We start from the raw sequence: 15,156 nt of genomic DNA on the forward strand, positions 1-15,156 counted from the left end.
AGCGAGGACTCGGGCCGCCAATACGTTTCTCGCATCATGTACCTTTTATAAAACGGGCAAAGCCAACCGGCAAGTCTCGTGTTGCAGTGTATGAATTAGGCCGGGATCACACTTGGGGTAAATATCTTACTAGGTATTCAACGCTGATGTGCTGCTGATTGTCCAATTCTAGAACAAAAGACCGAAGAAATTGATGGATGAGACATGGACAATGCGGTTATTAAAAGAAAGAAGAAAACAGGCTATCATCTAGTTTTTGAGGATCCATCACCAGGGGAGCGGCCCTAACCTCAGTCCTTGCGTCCCCCATGACTCCATCATCGGAAGCTAGAAATCTTCTCCATCACCCGCGAGAGCAGCATCGATCCGCCAGAACCATTTTCCTGGCGAAGGACTCGCGCTACCACGAAAGCAGTCAAGACAGCGACGGGAATCGTGGCGATGACGCTCGCTCTGCTCAGAGTCATAGCTTTCTCCTCCGCGGTCTTCTCATCGCTGTAGAGCCACTCGTGATCCGATGAAGGCGGCTTCACACCTTTCAAACTCAGGCCACCGGCAATCTGGTCGCTGTAGAAGTTGAGCCACTTGGCGAGCGGCAAGAGGGGCGCAATGTATTGTTGCACCAAGCGGCCCTTCCAGGTATCCCAAGCAGACATGCGCATGGCTTCTTGGCACTGCTCGACCATGAGTGCCAACCTCTCCACACGCTGCTCTTCAACAGTCATGAGAGCAGTTTTCAGGCTGGGCAACTGCCAGGTTGCCGCGGCAGAGACACCCTTGCCGATAATGTTCTGTTCCTGGAGGGCATTGACCAGCGAGGCGCAGGACTCGATACAGCTGTTGCCACCCTGCCCCACGAGCGGGTTGAACTTGTGCGCCGCATCGCCGAGGATGACGATACGTCCGTAGTGCCACCGCCGCATGACAAAGTGCGGGAGGGCCGTGACGCCGCTGTACTCAAGGTTCTTCACAACCTCACGGAACCGCAAGCCGTTGTCGGCAACAAGGGTGTCAACGCTGCGGCCGAACTCGCGCTGCTTGTCCTCTTCCGTGAACCGCGGGATTTCGTCGATCGGGTACGAACGCTGGTCCTCAGGCAGCGTCCAGAACCAAAAGACAAAGACCTCGCCGCTGGGGCCGCCCATGCAGCCGGCCACGGTGCCCGGCCCGCTTGCGCCGACGACTTGGCCCGGTGCCACGCCGGCCATGGGCTTGGCGGTGCCGAAGATGCAGGCGTGCTCGCAGGGAATGTTTTGTCTGTCGCGGGCCGGGATGGCGCTGGAGTCGTTGTTGTCATCGGCGTTCCTCCACATTTCCTGTCTGATTGTGCTGCGGACGCCGTCTGCGCCGACCACCATTTGTCCCTCAAAGACGGAGCCGTCTTTGGTGTAGACCAAGGCGCTGTCCTTGAGACTCTCTACTCTCTTAACTTTCTGGTTGACAAAGATTCTGCTCTTGTCCTTCAAGTGCTCGTACAACACGTTCAAAAGCTCGAAACGCTCCATGAAGATATTGGGGTAGCCGTGTCGTTTGGTGATGAGGCTCCTCGACTTGCGGGTCATGATGCGCTTGCCAGTGATGCTGTTCCTTACAATATGCTCCTCGACAGGCTGACCTCTGGCGAGAATATCATCGTAGCAACCGAGCTGATCGAGTATTCGAAGACCGTTGGGGAACAAGCCGATACTAGCTCCTACGTTGGGTGTTACCGTTCCGTAAGCCTCGAGAAGCACATAGTCGGCTCCGAGATTCTGTAGCATCAACGCCAACGTCAGGCCCGTGATGCCACCGCCGACGATGATGACCTGGCGCTTTTCGTCTTGGACCGCCATGGTGTTGATATGGAGGGAACTTAACACTTTGTTGTTAGTGTTGGGAGATCTAGTTGTTTGATGCTGGCGATATTGATGATCAGATCAAAGGATTCCGATACCGAAAGAGTGGAGGAGAATGAAGCTCTTATATCTCAGAACATCTGCCAAGCAGAGATCTGCGATATCATCGTGAGCCGGACTTTAGAGTTGTGCAGTCCGTCGTTTTACCGCAAGAATTTGAGAAGGGTGTCATTGAAGCGGGAAGCTCATGGGCCCCGGAGATGAATGTTCCCTGGGCCTGTAGGCCGGCGGGAGCGATGCCACGCAGCCAGGCCCACCAAGCGCTTACAATGAACTCCATAGTAGCTACCAGGTTCGCCACAGATTGATCCGTGACATCGACGTTATCCAATCTGATTCATGTAGCGGGGATAGCAGCACAGGACACCATGGGTCGTTTTATCACCAGTTCCACTTGTTTCGACGAGAACCAGCCTCCAGTTTTGTCGCATCCGGATACAACCCACCTCAAAGAAGCAGGACTGCGGACTGCGGGATGCGAGCGCGGCATACCGGCGATATCGCCGTGGGATGCGTGGTCCTAAACTCTGGAGGCCGAGCTTTTCGTCGCCGGTCGGCGCTGAGACACCCCATATTTTACAGTTCAAGGGCCGCCTGCGGTCCGCTGTCAACCTATCCTTTGAAACCTCCATCTCTGAGTGATGTGGGTTTCGCCCGTGTGAGGCGGGATATATCCGCGATCGAGGCAGGGTTGACGTTTCCCCTGAGATGCGGGTCTTTGAGACTTCAATCGCGCAGCTTTGCCTCGGACTTAACGTCCTAGATAAGAACCCGAAAAGCAGTTAAAAGTCTCCGAGGACAAGCGCATTCCCACTTCGAACAATCTTCTGGCAGTTATTCTTCTGTCACTTATATGAATACAGTTCACGCCGATTTCAGGAGTCATGTAGCGATGCTCCGGCCAATATTATAGACCCTTCATGTAGGTGCTCTTTCGGGCAGAGACCCAAGAGACCACACCTCGTTCTTGAGACAACCATAACTTTGACTTGACTAATAGGAGAAAAGCTGCCTCGGTATATCATAAGATGACACTGACGAAACTTAGAGCCAATGCTCATGTGTAGCTTTGACAAAGTCTTGAGAATCTATCAGCGTGGGCTTCAAACTCTCATACTTTTACGTATTAGTCAACAACTCCGTAGGCCAATCTTCACAGGGAATCCATCTGCCGGATGTGCTCCGCCCCCGCCCTTAACTGCTTGATACGCCCTATTGCCTTTGAAGCTGCGAATACCGGATTTGGGGTGAAGCTTATCCCAGTCTTCATACGCAGGCTTGATGACAAACTCTCTCACAGTCATGGCCAAAGCAACCCTCAGCTCGAGCATCGCTAACGTCTGCCCGATGCAGTTCCGTGGACCCCACTCAAATGGCCGCCAGGCGCCCTTATGGGGATACAACGGGTCTCCCGGGCCAACGAGCCAACGCTCAGGAATGCAGGCATCAGGATCTTTCCAGTACTTGGGATTGTGATGTATAGCCTGCACAAGAGTCCAGACGTTGCAACCTTCTGTGGGGAGTACGCGGCCGTCCGCGTCAACAATCTGGACGTCGGAACGTCCTTGACGCATAGCACCGGCCGGGGCAAATATGCGCAGCACCTCTTTGATGAATGCGACGGTGTAGGGTATCATGTTAAGAAGTTGAGGGTCCTTGCGGATTTTGTCATGAACCTGTGATGGGTCGGTTCCAAAGACTTCGTTATGTTCTGCTATGATGCGAGATACGATCTCCGGATTCTGGGAGAGGAGATAATAGCAGTACAACAAGGTGCTGCTGGTCGTATCATGACCTGCAAACAGGAAAAGTCGTACCTGGGGTGTGATGATATGTTTGATCTTCTGCGTGGTATTTGCGTGTTCTCTCTTGCCGAGGTTTTCCTCGCCCGACTCCTTAAGGTAATCATCGATGAAAAGCGAAGCTATCGACTTCGAGCGCGTTGTGTCGTTTGAGTTGGACAAACTTTCAGAACGCCCTGTAAGTCTCTTGTCAATTTCTGCAGATAGGTACTGGTCCAGCTTCTTCCCGTTGAGCCAGAGAACCAGCGGACGGATGGTGAGATATCTTTCTAAAGGGTTCAGCGGCTCGCGGAAGGAAGTCCATTCTATCTGCTTTCGCAGAGCTGCTGCTAAAGGGTGATCATGCGTCTGATGACCAAGTCGAGTTTCTCTATCACCGCAGAAGTAAGCTCGCTGCACGGAGTTTCCTTTGCTCTGATGAGAGGTCACGATACTTACAGCACAACGGACCCGATTATATCGAACGTCATCTTTAGGGTCAGATCCTCAAGTAAGAACACTTCGCTCTGGCCGGTCGCGCATTTATCCAGAAGTTTCTGCCGGAAAATACCCACTTCATCTGCGATGGCGGACGTCAAGCCCATCATGTACCCAGGACTGAACCCCGGGTTGAACAAGCGTCGCCAGTGCTTCCATTCATCTCCTTTCATGGTCAACAAGCTCTTTCCGCCAGTGACCTTCTCAATGGGGTCGATTATGTCGAGCCCTTTACCGAGAGCCAGGCTATCAAGCTGCGACGCCGCGTCAGCGTCTGCGAGAACCATCATGGTGCCACTGAAAGGCCAAAGACTCAGGTAGAAGATGCCATTGTAATAGTCTTCTGATATCTTCCACATGATGTTGTGGATGATACTGTCTGAAGGTAAAGTTCCCATGATCCTTTTTATGAGCGGAAAATGCCCGCCCAGGGAAGAGTAAGCGGGCATTGGCTACATCGATTGTTAACACAAATGATATCTCGGCGAAGCTGGGTCTTCCTACCAATCCTACTTCCTGCATTCGCCATATCGTCTGGCGTGCAGCATAAAACTTCACACAGAAGTAGAGGAGCGCCGCGATGCATGTTGTAATTGCCATGGACCAAAGGCCCCCGACCATTTCCAATGCCAACACCATTGTATCAAATTCTGATAGGCTAGCTGAGACGTTGGTAGTGAAGCTGATAAAGCTATACGTCTTACATAGGCCGGAGCTCAAGCGGGAAGCAGTCGGTCATCCCTATAGGGAGAAATCATGCCGATGGTTTGCAAGGCCTTACCACGTGAGGCTGAAAATGGAAGAGGTTGGGCTTTTCATTTTCATGGAACACGAGTTGAGACAAACCATGGTGATGTTGAACTTTGATGTCAGCAGAACGCCCATTTGGGGAAAGCGTCCTCGCTAACAGCATAAGTTTAGCAAGCAACATCTCCACATCCCATGTGGGAAGATTCTAACCGTCTCGCGATGCAGGTAACGAGGTAGGCATACTCTTGGAATTTGGAGACATTATGCCCGACTTTTGACTGCTGACATTAATAAAGTATTCACATTATGGAGCTACCACTGGCTTGCTACCAGTCATATTCGAACGCGACTCTCCGTCTTGTAGTCTCAATTCCATGTAGTGAAGTTATTCGGCCTTACAAAAATTCTCGCAGACTCTGGCCTACACCGGCAAAATCTTCAAAAACATGCCAGTGGCCCACGTTCGGTAGCACAGCCTTTCGAGAACCGTTGATCTTCTGCACGTAATCTTCGACTATCGCTGGGGACGACACCGGATCGTCTTGTCCCGTAATCAGCAGGGTCTCCGTATCGAGATATTTGAGGTCAATTGCATCAACCGAAGCAAAAGCCGAACATGCCTTGGCGTAGGCCTCTGGGTCTTGACCCGCGAGACTGACTCGCACAGCAGCCACCGCCAAAGGGTTAGTCTTCTTGGTATGGCCTGATACCTGGGTCGCGACAACGTCCTCGATGATCCCGGACAAGCCCTGAGTTCTTGCGAGAGCCGCAGAGTTGATCAACTCGTCCTTGATCGAGGAAGGGAGAGGCAAGGGGGGTGGCCCAAACAAGATCAGTTTTTTGACATGTCCAGGATAGGCGAGGGCGTGATTGATGGCGATCAAGCACCCGAAAGAGTGGGCGATCAGAGTCGCAGGGGATTTACCTGAATCCGCCTCAGATAGACTGAAGACTCCCGAAAGGTCTTGAGTAAGGGAATCGACGGTGATGGTCTCCAGAGGGTGTGTTGGTGTAAGGCCATGCCCTGCAAAGTCATACAAATGTACGGAGGCGGAGTTTCCAAGTTCCAGAGTAGTTATCAATGGCAGCCAGTAGTCTTTGGTACCTCCAAGACCATGGATGAGAATGATGGTGTCTTTTCCAACACCAAGTCGCTGGTAACCTGCCCCGAAGCGACCAATATTCCTGTTAAGGCCGAATTGAGCTTGCTTTGACTTCTCGCTGTTGTCGAGGCGAAACAGATTCCTCGATTGCTCCTGTATCTTCAGTTCAGTGGGATTCATCTTTGAGTGGTCGGCGACTCTGTTTCTTAAAGTACCAAGGCCGGCGATGGTGACGGCGAGTTCATCACCGGGTTTCAAGAAGACCGGAGGTGCTTTACCAATGCCAACGCCGGCAGGCTTCAATTATATGTCGTTAGCATCATTTGACCAATACATCGCAGGTAATTTGATAGAAGAGACTTACAGTGCCCGTAGCGATGACATCACCCGGCTGGAGGGTCTGACCCGCAGACAGCGTGCTGAGAAGATGAGGGATGGAAAAGATTAGATCTTTGGCCGTGGCGTCTTGTCGAAGTTCTCCATTGACATGAGTCTGCAAACGCAAAGACCGCCCCCAATCAGGCAGGTCCTCCTTTCGTACAGCAATAGGGCCCTGACCAAAGGGCATCAGCTTGCATTTAGAGTTGAGATATGGTCAGAATGCGTACCATTGGGCAGAAAGTGTCTGCGGATTTGCCGATGTAGAACTGTTTGTGGTCTCTTTGCCGTTCCCTGGCAGTGACGTCGTTGATGATGGTATACCCCCATACGTAACTCCAAGCCTCGTTTTCCTGGATTTTGTACCCTGGTTTGCTGATGATTACGCCAATTTCGCCTTCATAATCGGCGCTCTCGGTGAATCCCTTGTGGATTTGTAGTTCCTCTCCATGGGCTATGATTGAAGTGGCACGCTTTGTAAAAATCACAGGGTGACTTGGCAAATCCACCTTATCAGAGCTATCGTAGCCCGAGCTGTTGAATTCCTTTGCGTGCTCCATGTAGTTCTTGCCGACTGCAAGGACATCTCTCCCTGAGATAGGAGGCAGTAGCTTCACATCCTGAACGCGTAAGACTGGACCAGCAGCTAAGTATGTGTGTTTGCCCGCGATGATAACCTGATACAAGTTCTCAACAGCTTTCCCGGAGATGAAGCTGAGGGGCAGAATGTTTTGCGATTCTGTGTCGAGGTGTCCAATTCGGGGGGAATTAACACCTTGCTGTTGGAAAGCAACAAAGCTGATCGGGTGTTTGACAGTCTTTGACATGGCTATTGTTTCCGCCGTTCTAGAACTCTGTCAAAGTTTCTTCAAGGGTGCGAAGCAGCAACTCGGATTTGCCGCAATGCGGATGTGTTGTAACAAGATAAGGGCATAAGTCGATGATACCATTTCCCACGAATCTTGTCATGTTCTGTGACCCACCTCTCAGCAACTATAGCCCCACTGTTGAGGGCTTGAAGAGTATTGTATAACATGCCCCATGAAGGTGAGGAGAGTTTGATAAATGAACTTGACTTCTGCTACCGCCATTAATCCCTTTTTTTCTCATTTTTGGGCTGTAGCGCAGTGGCCGCGCTCGTTAAAACTCGCATCAATTCTTGTTCTTTGAGTCTACGTAAGAGCAATTGTCAACTTCGTCTTGGCATCAAGAATTGAGCCTCTATTTCAGAAACTTCTCAATCCTCACAGATACTCAGAGGCCGTGAACTTTCCCATGTATAATGTGAGCAGTCGACACAAGGCCATGAAATCAGTTTTTGCTCCCGTCTTTCACATGACTCGAAAGGATAAGGTACTGTGTCATGTTGTCGGGATCTCAAGCCGCACTTTGAAGGTCTCAATAATGCTTTGTGTCGATCTCGGTGTCTATGTCCGGCATCCACAGTGGACTTTCCGGCGTCTGAGTCGGTGTCTGCCGTCGGTGTTCGCTGTAGTGGATTATGAGTGCCCAATCGTCCGTTCGCTCTCCGCGACGGCCGATGGCTTCGCGCTGCACCGGGCCCAAAAAAATCAAAGGTCCATATGATGGTGTGTCAACGTGGGGTCAACGAATCCTGATTCTCCTTGAGAATAAGCGCGATCTCGCCCTTGATATCGCCGCTAGACAATTCAACGTTATTGGTTTTCGTCACCAAGTATCTTTCGCCGTAACTATAAAAAGCTTATAAATCCACAGTATTCGCTGATTTCAAACTCATAGACATCACCAGGCAGGTTTTGTACTCTTAATCAGCTTTTCGACCTTTCGGGCTTGCGTTTCCCACAACGATACAAGCCTTTGATTCGCCAATAGCACCGACGCGATTATGGAATACAACAGTTCATTCGTTCTCAAAGATGTCAGCATATTCACTGGACACGAAATCATCAATAAGGGCTATGTGCATGTCAAGAACGGCATTATCACCCAAGTTGGTGTTGGTGGCTTTCCCGGAGATGCCCAGGACGGGTTGCCAATCATTTCGCGGCCTGGTGATACGGTAATTCCTGGATTGATCGATGCTCATATTCATGCACTCGGCGGAGACATCAACAGTGTCGAGCAGTCCCTCCGTTTTGGTGTCACTACGATTTGCGATATGCACAATGAGCCAAGTGATAACGCCAAATTGAGGGAGGTGAGTTTGAGACGTACTCCCTCGAAGTAGGGAATATCAGTATGATCTGACTTTTACAATAGCTGGCTAGCGTCTCGGCGAATAAATCGATTTACGCAGACTTCAAATGTGCTGGCCTGGGCGCCGTCATCGAAGGCGGATGGCCTATCCCGGTGATCAGAAGGGTCTTCGCTGACAACCCGTGCGGAGATCACATCGTTGATCAGATCATCTCGACCTGGCCGATCTTGCGTAAGCCGGAGGATGCAGAACCATTTGTCAAGCAGCAAGTCGAAGAAAACGGCGCATCTTACATTAAGATGTTCCACGAGATTGGTGACACTCTCGGCATGGATCTTCCACGCCCTCCGATGGATATCCAGGAAGCCGTCGTCGCTGCCGCGCAAAAGTATGGTGTGGCCACCACAGGCCACGCCTTTAGCTACGCTGGTGCCATGGACCTTCTCCGCGCTGGAGCCGACGGGTTGAGCCACATGTTTCTTGATAAGCCACCCAGCGATGACTACGTTCAGATCATGTTGGACAACAAAGCGCACTGCAATCCAACCCTTTGGCAGTGTGCTTCACAAACAGCAGAAGGTCAAGACTTTCAGAAATCGTTCTTCGAGGACCCGTTCGCCCAAAAGATGCTGATCCATAAGACAGCCGGAGAGCCAATGGGGATGGCTGCGAAGCAGAAGCCCACGTCTTCTGTGCTGAATGCATATGCAAACACCAAGGCTTTGTACGAAGCCGGGGTTCCTCTCGTACTGGGAACTGATGCCGCTGGTGGAAGTGTCGGTCTACCTTACGGTCTTGGGATGCACATGGAGATGCGTGTGCTCATCAAAGAGGTGGGCATGTCCCCATTGGATGTACTCAAGTCCGCTACATCGATAACTGCAGAACGGTTCAAATTCCATGATCGTGGAAGGATCGAGAGCGGTAGAAAGGCAGATTTGGTGTTGGTTGAGGGCGATATCCTTAAGGCGTTATCTTGGAGCAACGGGAGGTGCCTTCCTATCAAGGCAGTGTGGAGAGACGGTGTGCTCTCATCCAGCTTTACTGTATGAAGGTCTCTGCTTTGCGAATCAATCAGAAAGAGATAGGGTTGATTGCTATAAGGGATATGGAACCTTAAGTCATCTTCATAGTATTGCAGGGGCTGCGAGAGACACAAAGGGTGAGAGATAGAAACTGAACCTTTGTGTGATACTCCGCAGACTGAAGATTGAGATGTGCGTCATAAGTGTCTTCTGTCTTGGTGTTGAAATGGTAACAGCGACTATCGGCAGGGGCCCGACTTTCGTCGTCGCAGGTTAAATCAAGCCGTCAGATGAGAGACTGATGTGCTGTCTTAAACCGATTGCAGATGCGCCAGGTCTAACCCATTAGCAATTTTTGACCGATAGGTGAGTTGAGAAGTCATTGTCATGGGGTCCCTGTAGGGCATGCGCAGTACCTAACAGGGCAATGTTCTTGGTTGCTTTTGTTGATACCATCACAGTATAGAAATGAGTGTATTATGTATAGAAACACAACAGTGTTGAACCACTTCGCGTTGGTTTACGAGTTTCTGAGCTTCATTGGTACCATGGTACCTTCTTGCCAGACATATCAAATCGAACATCGTGGGGCCTTCGGTATCCTATGAAGGGAAATGGGCCACAGAATGATCTACCAGATCTTTGTCACTACTGCAGTCCGCGCTCGCTATTGACACTGATTCGATTCAATTTTTGTTCATTCGTCTGAAACATGCCTCGATAAGCTCAAGAAAGAGACAGTCAGTAATCTCATAGCAATAGGAAATGGAATGGTGACAGACAAGGTAGTGGCATGGGATAGGGCACTAAAAGGGTGCCGCTAGGCGCCACAGGGGCTGACGCGGTGGGCTCCATTTCGGTCTCCGCGGAAAGGGCTAGCCGTTCGTCAACAACACCTCGTACCGAACTCACTCATTCTCTACCCATCCTCCACGAGTCAACTCAATCCCGCCGACACAAACCGACGCTGATTTTTATCTAAGCTACGTATTTGACCGCAAGAAGACCCAAGAAGGGCGAATCGAGGTCGTAGCAGAGCCCTCACAGTACCACTCATACTACCAATGCCATGCGGGCAACTTGACCAGCGCCGTGCTGGGCACCGTTGCGCATCCTGTAAGAGATTGCATGCAAAGGCTTGAGTCCCTCCTATGATCATTCAAGAGAGCGAAACTAACCCTTATCAGTGTAACGGTGGCCGGCCGTGTTCAAATTGCGTAGCTCGCGGCCTGAAGTGCGCCTCAACGGGACCATCCGCGGGCTTTCAGTTTGTCCAGCAGCAAGCCTCTTCAGTCCCTAGGGCGTTGGTACAAGACTCTTGGAAATACATCAGCACATACTTCCAGTCGGTTGGATGCTTGACCCAAGCGTCCGTAATGCGAAGTGCCGATGTGACGGCACTCTCTCACAGAGATGAGAACGTCAGTCGCATGCTGTCAATCATGGGTGGTCTTTACGCCTGTCAAAACCCAAGTATTGCGCGTAAGCCACAAAGAAAGAAAGACACTCTTGGGTACATGGGTGAAACAAAAAGCCTTGATGGCGACAGAGTTGAAGAAGCCTGACCCATCGTCCTTCAGCTCGGTTTTACTCAGTACCCTCCTGTTGGCAGTGATCGAGGTGTGCCTCCAGGTACCCTTTCGTGTGTCGATTATAGGCTAACAGTACAAAGCTGGTACTTTGTGCCGAAGATGGCGCCTTCCAGAAATGGCTGCAGAGAATCTCGAGCTACATTGCACAACATTTGAGAGCAAAGAGCTATGCCGGCTTGACTACATTCGAGAGAAGTTTGATCCGGTTTTTCAATTTTCTCAACACACTCTCCGCCATTGCCCTGAACGAAGAACCATCAGAGCGCCGGATGGATTTTGAGCTTTCATCGTCACGTCCAATCGCACCTGGAACCATTTCAGACGAAGACAGAATAGACGATATGCTCTCCTCCCTGGATCAGTGGGCTAGATTGCAGTCAAGGTGAGCCTCTCAAATTGTCATCGTTACAAGATGAGCAACAGTTTTAGCACAGAGGTACTCACAGCCTTAGGATGGTCGAGTGGGCCCTCAAGTCGGAAAACAGCACCATGACATTCCGATCTGAGGACGATAACTATAGGGAAGCGATAGAGCTCAGGGTACAAGGCCTTGATATCATATGTGAGGCATCGGCTTTCCAGGCCCGAGTCATCGACGATCTGCTCCAACTGTCAGAAGAACCCGATAGCCAAGTCTCCGTCTGCATTACTCCTTACTATCATTGGACTCTCACTGGCCTGTCTCACCGCCTGTACCACAAAGCCTGGAAAACACTGATGTGCGAGCTACCGGTGATGCCGGCCGTATCACTCCATCAGCAAGCACTAGTTACGCTTAGTTGCGTTGAGACGCTTGCCAGCCAATCAGGCTTTGATGTCGCGCTCTATCTGCCTTTTGCCGATTTCATCGGACGAGAGATGCAAACGCCGACGGAGCAAACACGTGTGCTTGCGTTCCTCGAAATCGTCAGATCTCGTGGCTTTGGACTGGCGAACGAATACAGGAAAGGCTTGCTAGAGACCTGGGGAGCTGCCACGCCAGCTGAAATGTCTCAAAAGTTGTTGATATGTGATGTGAGCCGTGGAGGCCCCGTAACTTTGGGCAGAGGCTGAAAGCAACAGGACTGCTAGACTTGAAACAATCACAAAATCAGGCGTTATAATTCCCCAAAATATGCCCCTATTGGGTCAACATGCAGTTAAAACAAGACTCGAAGCAGCCGGATCAGCATTGGACAGACTACGAAATATGTGGAATTTGATGTCTCGCAATAAGGAAACATGGCTACTTATTCTCGCCAGCCCTCACTTGTTATTCATAGACGAGACTCCCTCATTCTAATTGAAGGCCAGAGTGGAATGTTACTTCTCATCACACTCGCCATGCTTTCTCTCTCCTCCTTCAGCCGACGGAGCTCGAATTTATGGGTCTGCGGACCAACAGGTAGGGCTCACCCGGAAAGAGTCCCACAGTCAGCTAGCGCCGCGAGATTTTGTCCCAAAAAGGCAAGATTGACTAGGATGTCAAACGTCAGACTAAACCCATCACCGGTCTTTAGCGCAGGGTATCCACGCGTTTCGGGGATTTCGATGTGAGTCTAATTCACTCTGGCTTTTCTATCGTAATCATTCACTAGGAAGTCTTTGATTTTGGTTGCTCAGGTGACTCGTATCTTTGTACATAGACAGCTGAAGGACTCCGTCCTTATGTGGAATTTGACTGAGGTGCTCTACCACATTGACTGGGCGGAGAAGATGTTGGCCAAGCTCTCCAGATCCAAAGCTTCTGTGCCCACGTCAGTCGTATGCCGAACGGTACTTTCGTTCTGCGGCAGAGTTGAATGTGACGAAATATGTCTAAAGTAGGTGTGCATAGCCGTTGGCGAGATCCCAATGAAAACCAGCGGATTGGCGGCTAGATTAGATAGCTCAGGCCTTGTCAGGCCATGGCAAGTTGCGACTAGGCACATGTAGGAAGTGGGCCACGGCGGAATGCGTCTAAGCCACGTTCTGACGCGATGTGCGGACTCACTGCACCTGTGCGAGGCGGACTTGGTGTGTCGGACACCCTTCTGCCCGATTCCTGCGGAACACCGGGGAGCTGGGTCATTGATGACTGAGTAAACTCTAGTAGCTGCCAATTTTTTCTAAATCCCGTCCCTTGGCATGAGGTGAGGTTTATAAACCTTTCTACGTGCCGACTCGCCCCGGAGTACGGAGCTGCCATCACCACCCACAGTGTCCGACTCGTTTGTAATTTTGTCATCAGCTTCACCTCACGCCTCGCCGGTGCATTATTCAGAATGGCGGACTTACCCGACGGCCTCATCGCTTTCGGACCTGAAGCCAACTGCACACTCGATCTTTGCCCGATAGAATGGAGTATTCTTCGTTACCAGCCTTCTCTTCCCGCTAGCCGCACCTTTATCGGGTTTTTCTCTTTAGCCTTGGCTTTACATGCCATTCTGGGGTTTAAGTGGAAGACTTGGGGGTTCACAGCAAGCATGATCAGTGGATGTGTTTTGGAAATCGTTGGCTACGTAGGGAGACTCTTCATCCACGACAACCCATTTGACTTTAATGGATTTCTCATGCAAATCAGTCAGTGTTCTGCCCTCCTTTAGGGAGTTCTCCTTGAGTTGCCTGATTCACTTGAAAGATATTAGAACTAAACTCTCTCTCAGTCTGCATCACAATAGCTCCGGTCTTTTTTTTCTGCCGCCATTTACGTTACACTTTCCCAAACGTAAGAGCTTCCAGAATATTCGTTGCCTAAGCTTTGGATACTGAGTAGGCCTTCTTTCAGTATCAACTTTCTCGATCGGTCCATTTCCCGATTTCCGCCTCGCCTCTACTACTGGACATTTATCCCGGTTGACATTGTTTCCTTGATTCTTCAGGCTGTAGGAGGTGCGATGTCCTCCGTCAGCACGACTAAGGAGGCTGCAGACCGAGGCGTCAAGATTTCACTCGCTGGACTTGTATTACAAGTTGTCTCGCTTGCGGCGTTCTGCGGACTGTTTGGAGATTACATGATCGCTTACACTCGGTCAAGGACTCGTCCCCCAATGAGCAGAAGGCTGGTGGTCTTCTTAGCTTTCCTGAGCCTTGGTACTATGTTTGTACTGCTGCGTTGCGTCTACCGAATTGTGGAGCTGCATGAGGGCTACTTCAGTCACTGGTTCCGAGACGAAACGTTGTTTATCGCGTTGGAGTCAGCGTAAGTTCCCCCTTTGTATGATTTACGAGAGCGTGTATTGACATTGCCGAGTGTTATGGTTTTGGCCGTGTTTTCTCTGTTGGTCGGACACCCGGGACTTGTATTCAACAAAAGAGAGAGAGAAAGACTTGACACAAACAATGCGCTCAATTCAGAGTCGCGCGAGAGGGGTGGTAACAACGATAAACCCGAGAATAACGCGGCCACAGACGGGAGTGACACATCAGTCAAAGATCCGGCGCCAGCAGCAGCTAGAGAGAAGTCAGCCTTGTCCACAAGGGTTTAGAGGGCAATGGGTTATGAGTAGAAGTTATAAATTAAACATAGGGATGGCCAGCACTTTGGTAGAGAAGAGACATACAGGATAGAAGTAATTGTTTTGGGACTACTATATACATTAATGAAATCTGCTTTAGTATACTGCCTAGACATAGCACCATCTACGACGTGTTCTTGAAAAGCCTGCCAAGTCACCACTTTTCGGCTTTCACCTCCAAATGTCAACGTCAGTGTATCAATTTTCCTGCAACGCATGTACGGGCGAGGGACAATCATCCGAACATGGTTACGTGTGAAGTCTTGACAAAGATGATGATTCCTCGGGCTCTGAGTCTGATACCTAAAATTGGTCATTGTTAGCCCAAAACCAGGTAGGATCAGCTACTGATCTAAATCGGCCGATCCAACAAAGCCTTTTGCTTCAGTAATACTATCCAGCAGAAAGAAGTTTAGGAATTTCAGGATCTTAGACAGTGTAGGTGCATTTGAGTTCCATGCCACAATCCTGGTTGCGTA

At 50.4% G+C, this 15,156-nt stretch overlaps 4 protein-coding genes across 4 annotated transcripts; 1 reads left to right on the plus strand and 3 right to left on the minus strand.

Annotated features, from left to right (window-relative positions):
* Positions 1-317: 317 nt before the first annotated feature.
* N0V96_010239 (uncharacterized protein) lies at positions 318-1,832 on the minus strand (the record flags this gene model as incomplete). The annotated part of the gene is made up of 1 exon (XM_053198907.2): positions 318-1,832. One exon carries the CDS (start codon positions 1,830-1,832, stop codon positions 318-320), a length of 1,515 nt encoding a protein of 504 aa, XP_053043652.2.
* A 1,193-nt stretch (positions 1,833-3,025) lies between these two features.
* On the minus strand, positions 3,026-4,533 carry N0V96_010240 (uncharacterized protein; the record flags this gene model as incomplete). Its single annotated transcript, XM_065758887.1, has 2 exons — positions 3,026-3,962; positions 4,136-4,533. 2 exons carry the CDS (start codon positions 4,531-4,533, stop codon positions 3,026-3,028), a joined length of 1,335 nt encoding a protein of 444 aa, XP_065612410.1.
* Positions 4,534-5,319: 786 nt separating this feature from the next.
* On the minus strand, positions 5,320-6,965 carry N0V96_010241 (uncharacterized protein; the record flags this gene model as incomplete). The annotated part of the gene is made up of 3 exons (XM_065758888.1): positions 5,320-6,324; positions 6,392-6,598; positions 6,636-6,965. The coding sequence occupies 3 exons, from the start codon at positions 6,963-6,965 to the stop codon at positions 5,320-5,322; spliced, it is 1,542 nt and encodes a 513-aa protein (XP_065612411.1).
* A 1,307-nt stretch (positions 6,966-8,272) lies between these two features.
* Positions 8,273-9,636, plus strand: N0V96_010242 (uncharacterized protein; the record flags this gene model as incomplete). Its single annotated transcript, XM_053198904.1, has 2 exons — positions 8,273-8,584; positions 8,647-9,636. 2 exons carry the CDS (start codon positions 8,273-8,275, stop codon positions 9,634-9,636), a joined length of 1,302 nt encoding a protein of 433 aa, XP_053043649.1.
* Positions 9,637-15,156: the final 5,520 nt, after the last annotated feature.

Source organism: Colletotrichum fioriniae (genome assembly GCF_027942845.1).
Source record: "Colletotrichum fioriniae strain IMI 355084 chromosome Unknown scaffold_14, whole genome shotgun sequence".
Lineage (NCBI taxonomy): Eukaryota > Fungi > Ascomycota > Sordariomycetes > Glomerellales > Glomerellaceae > Colletotrichum > Colletotrichum fioriniae.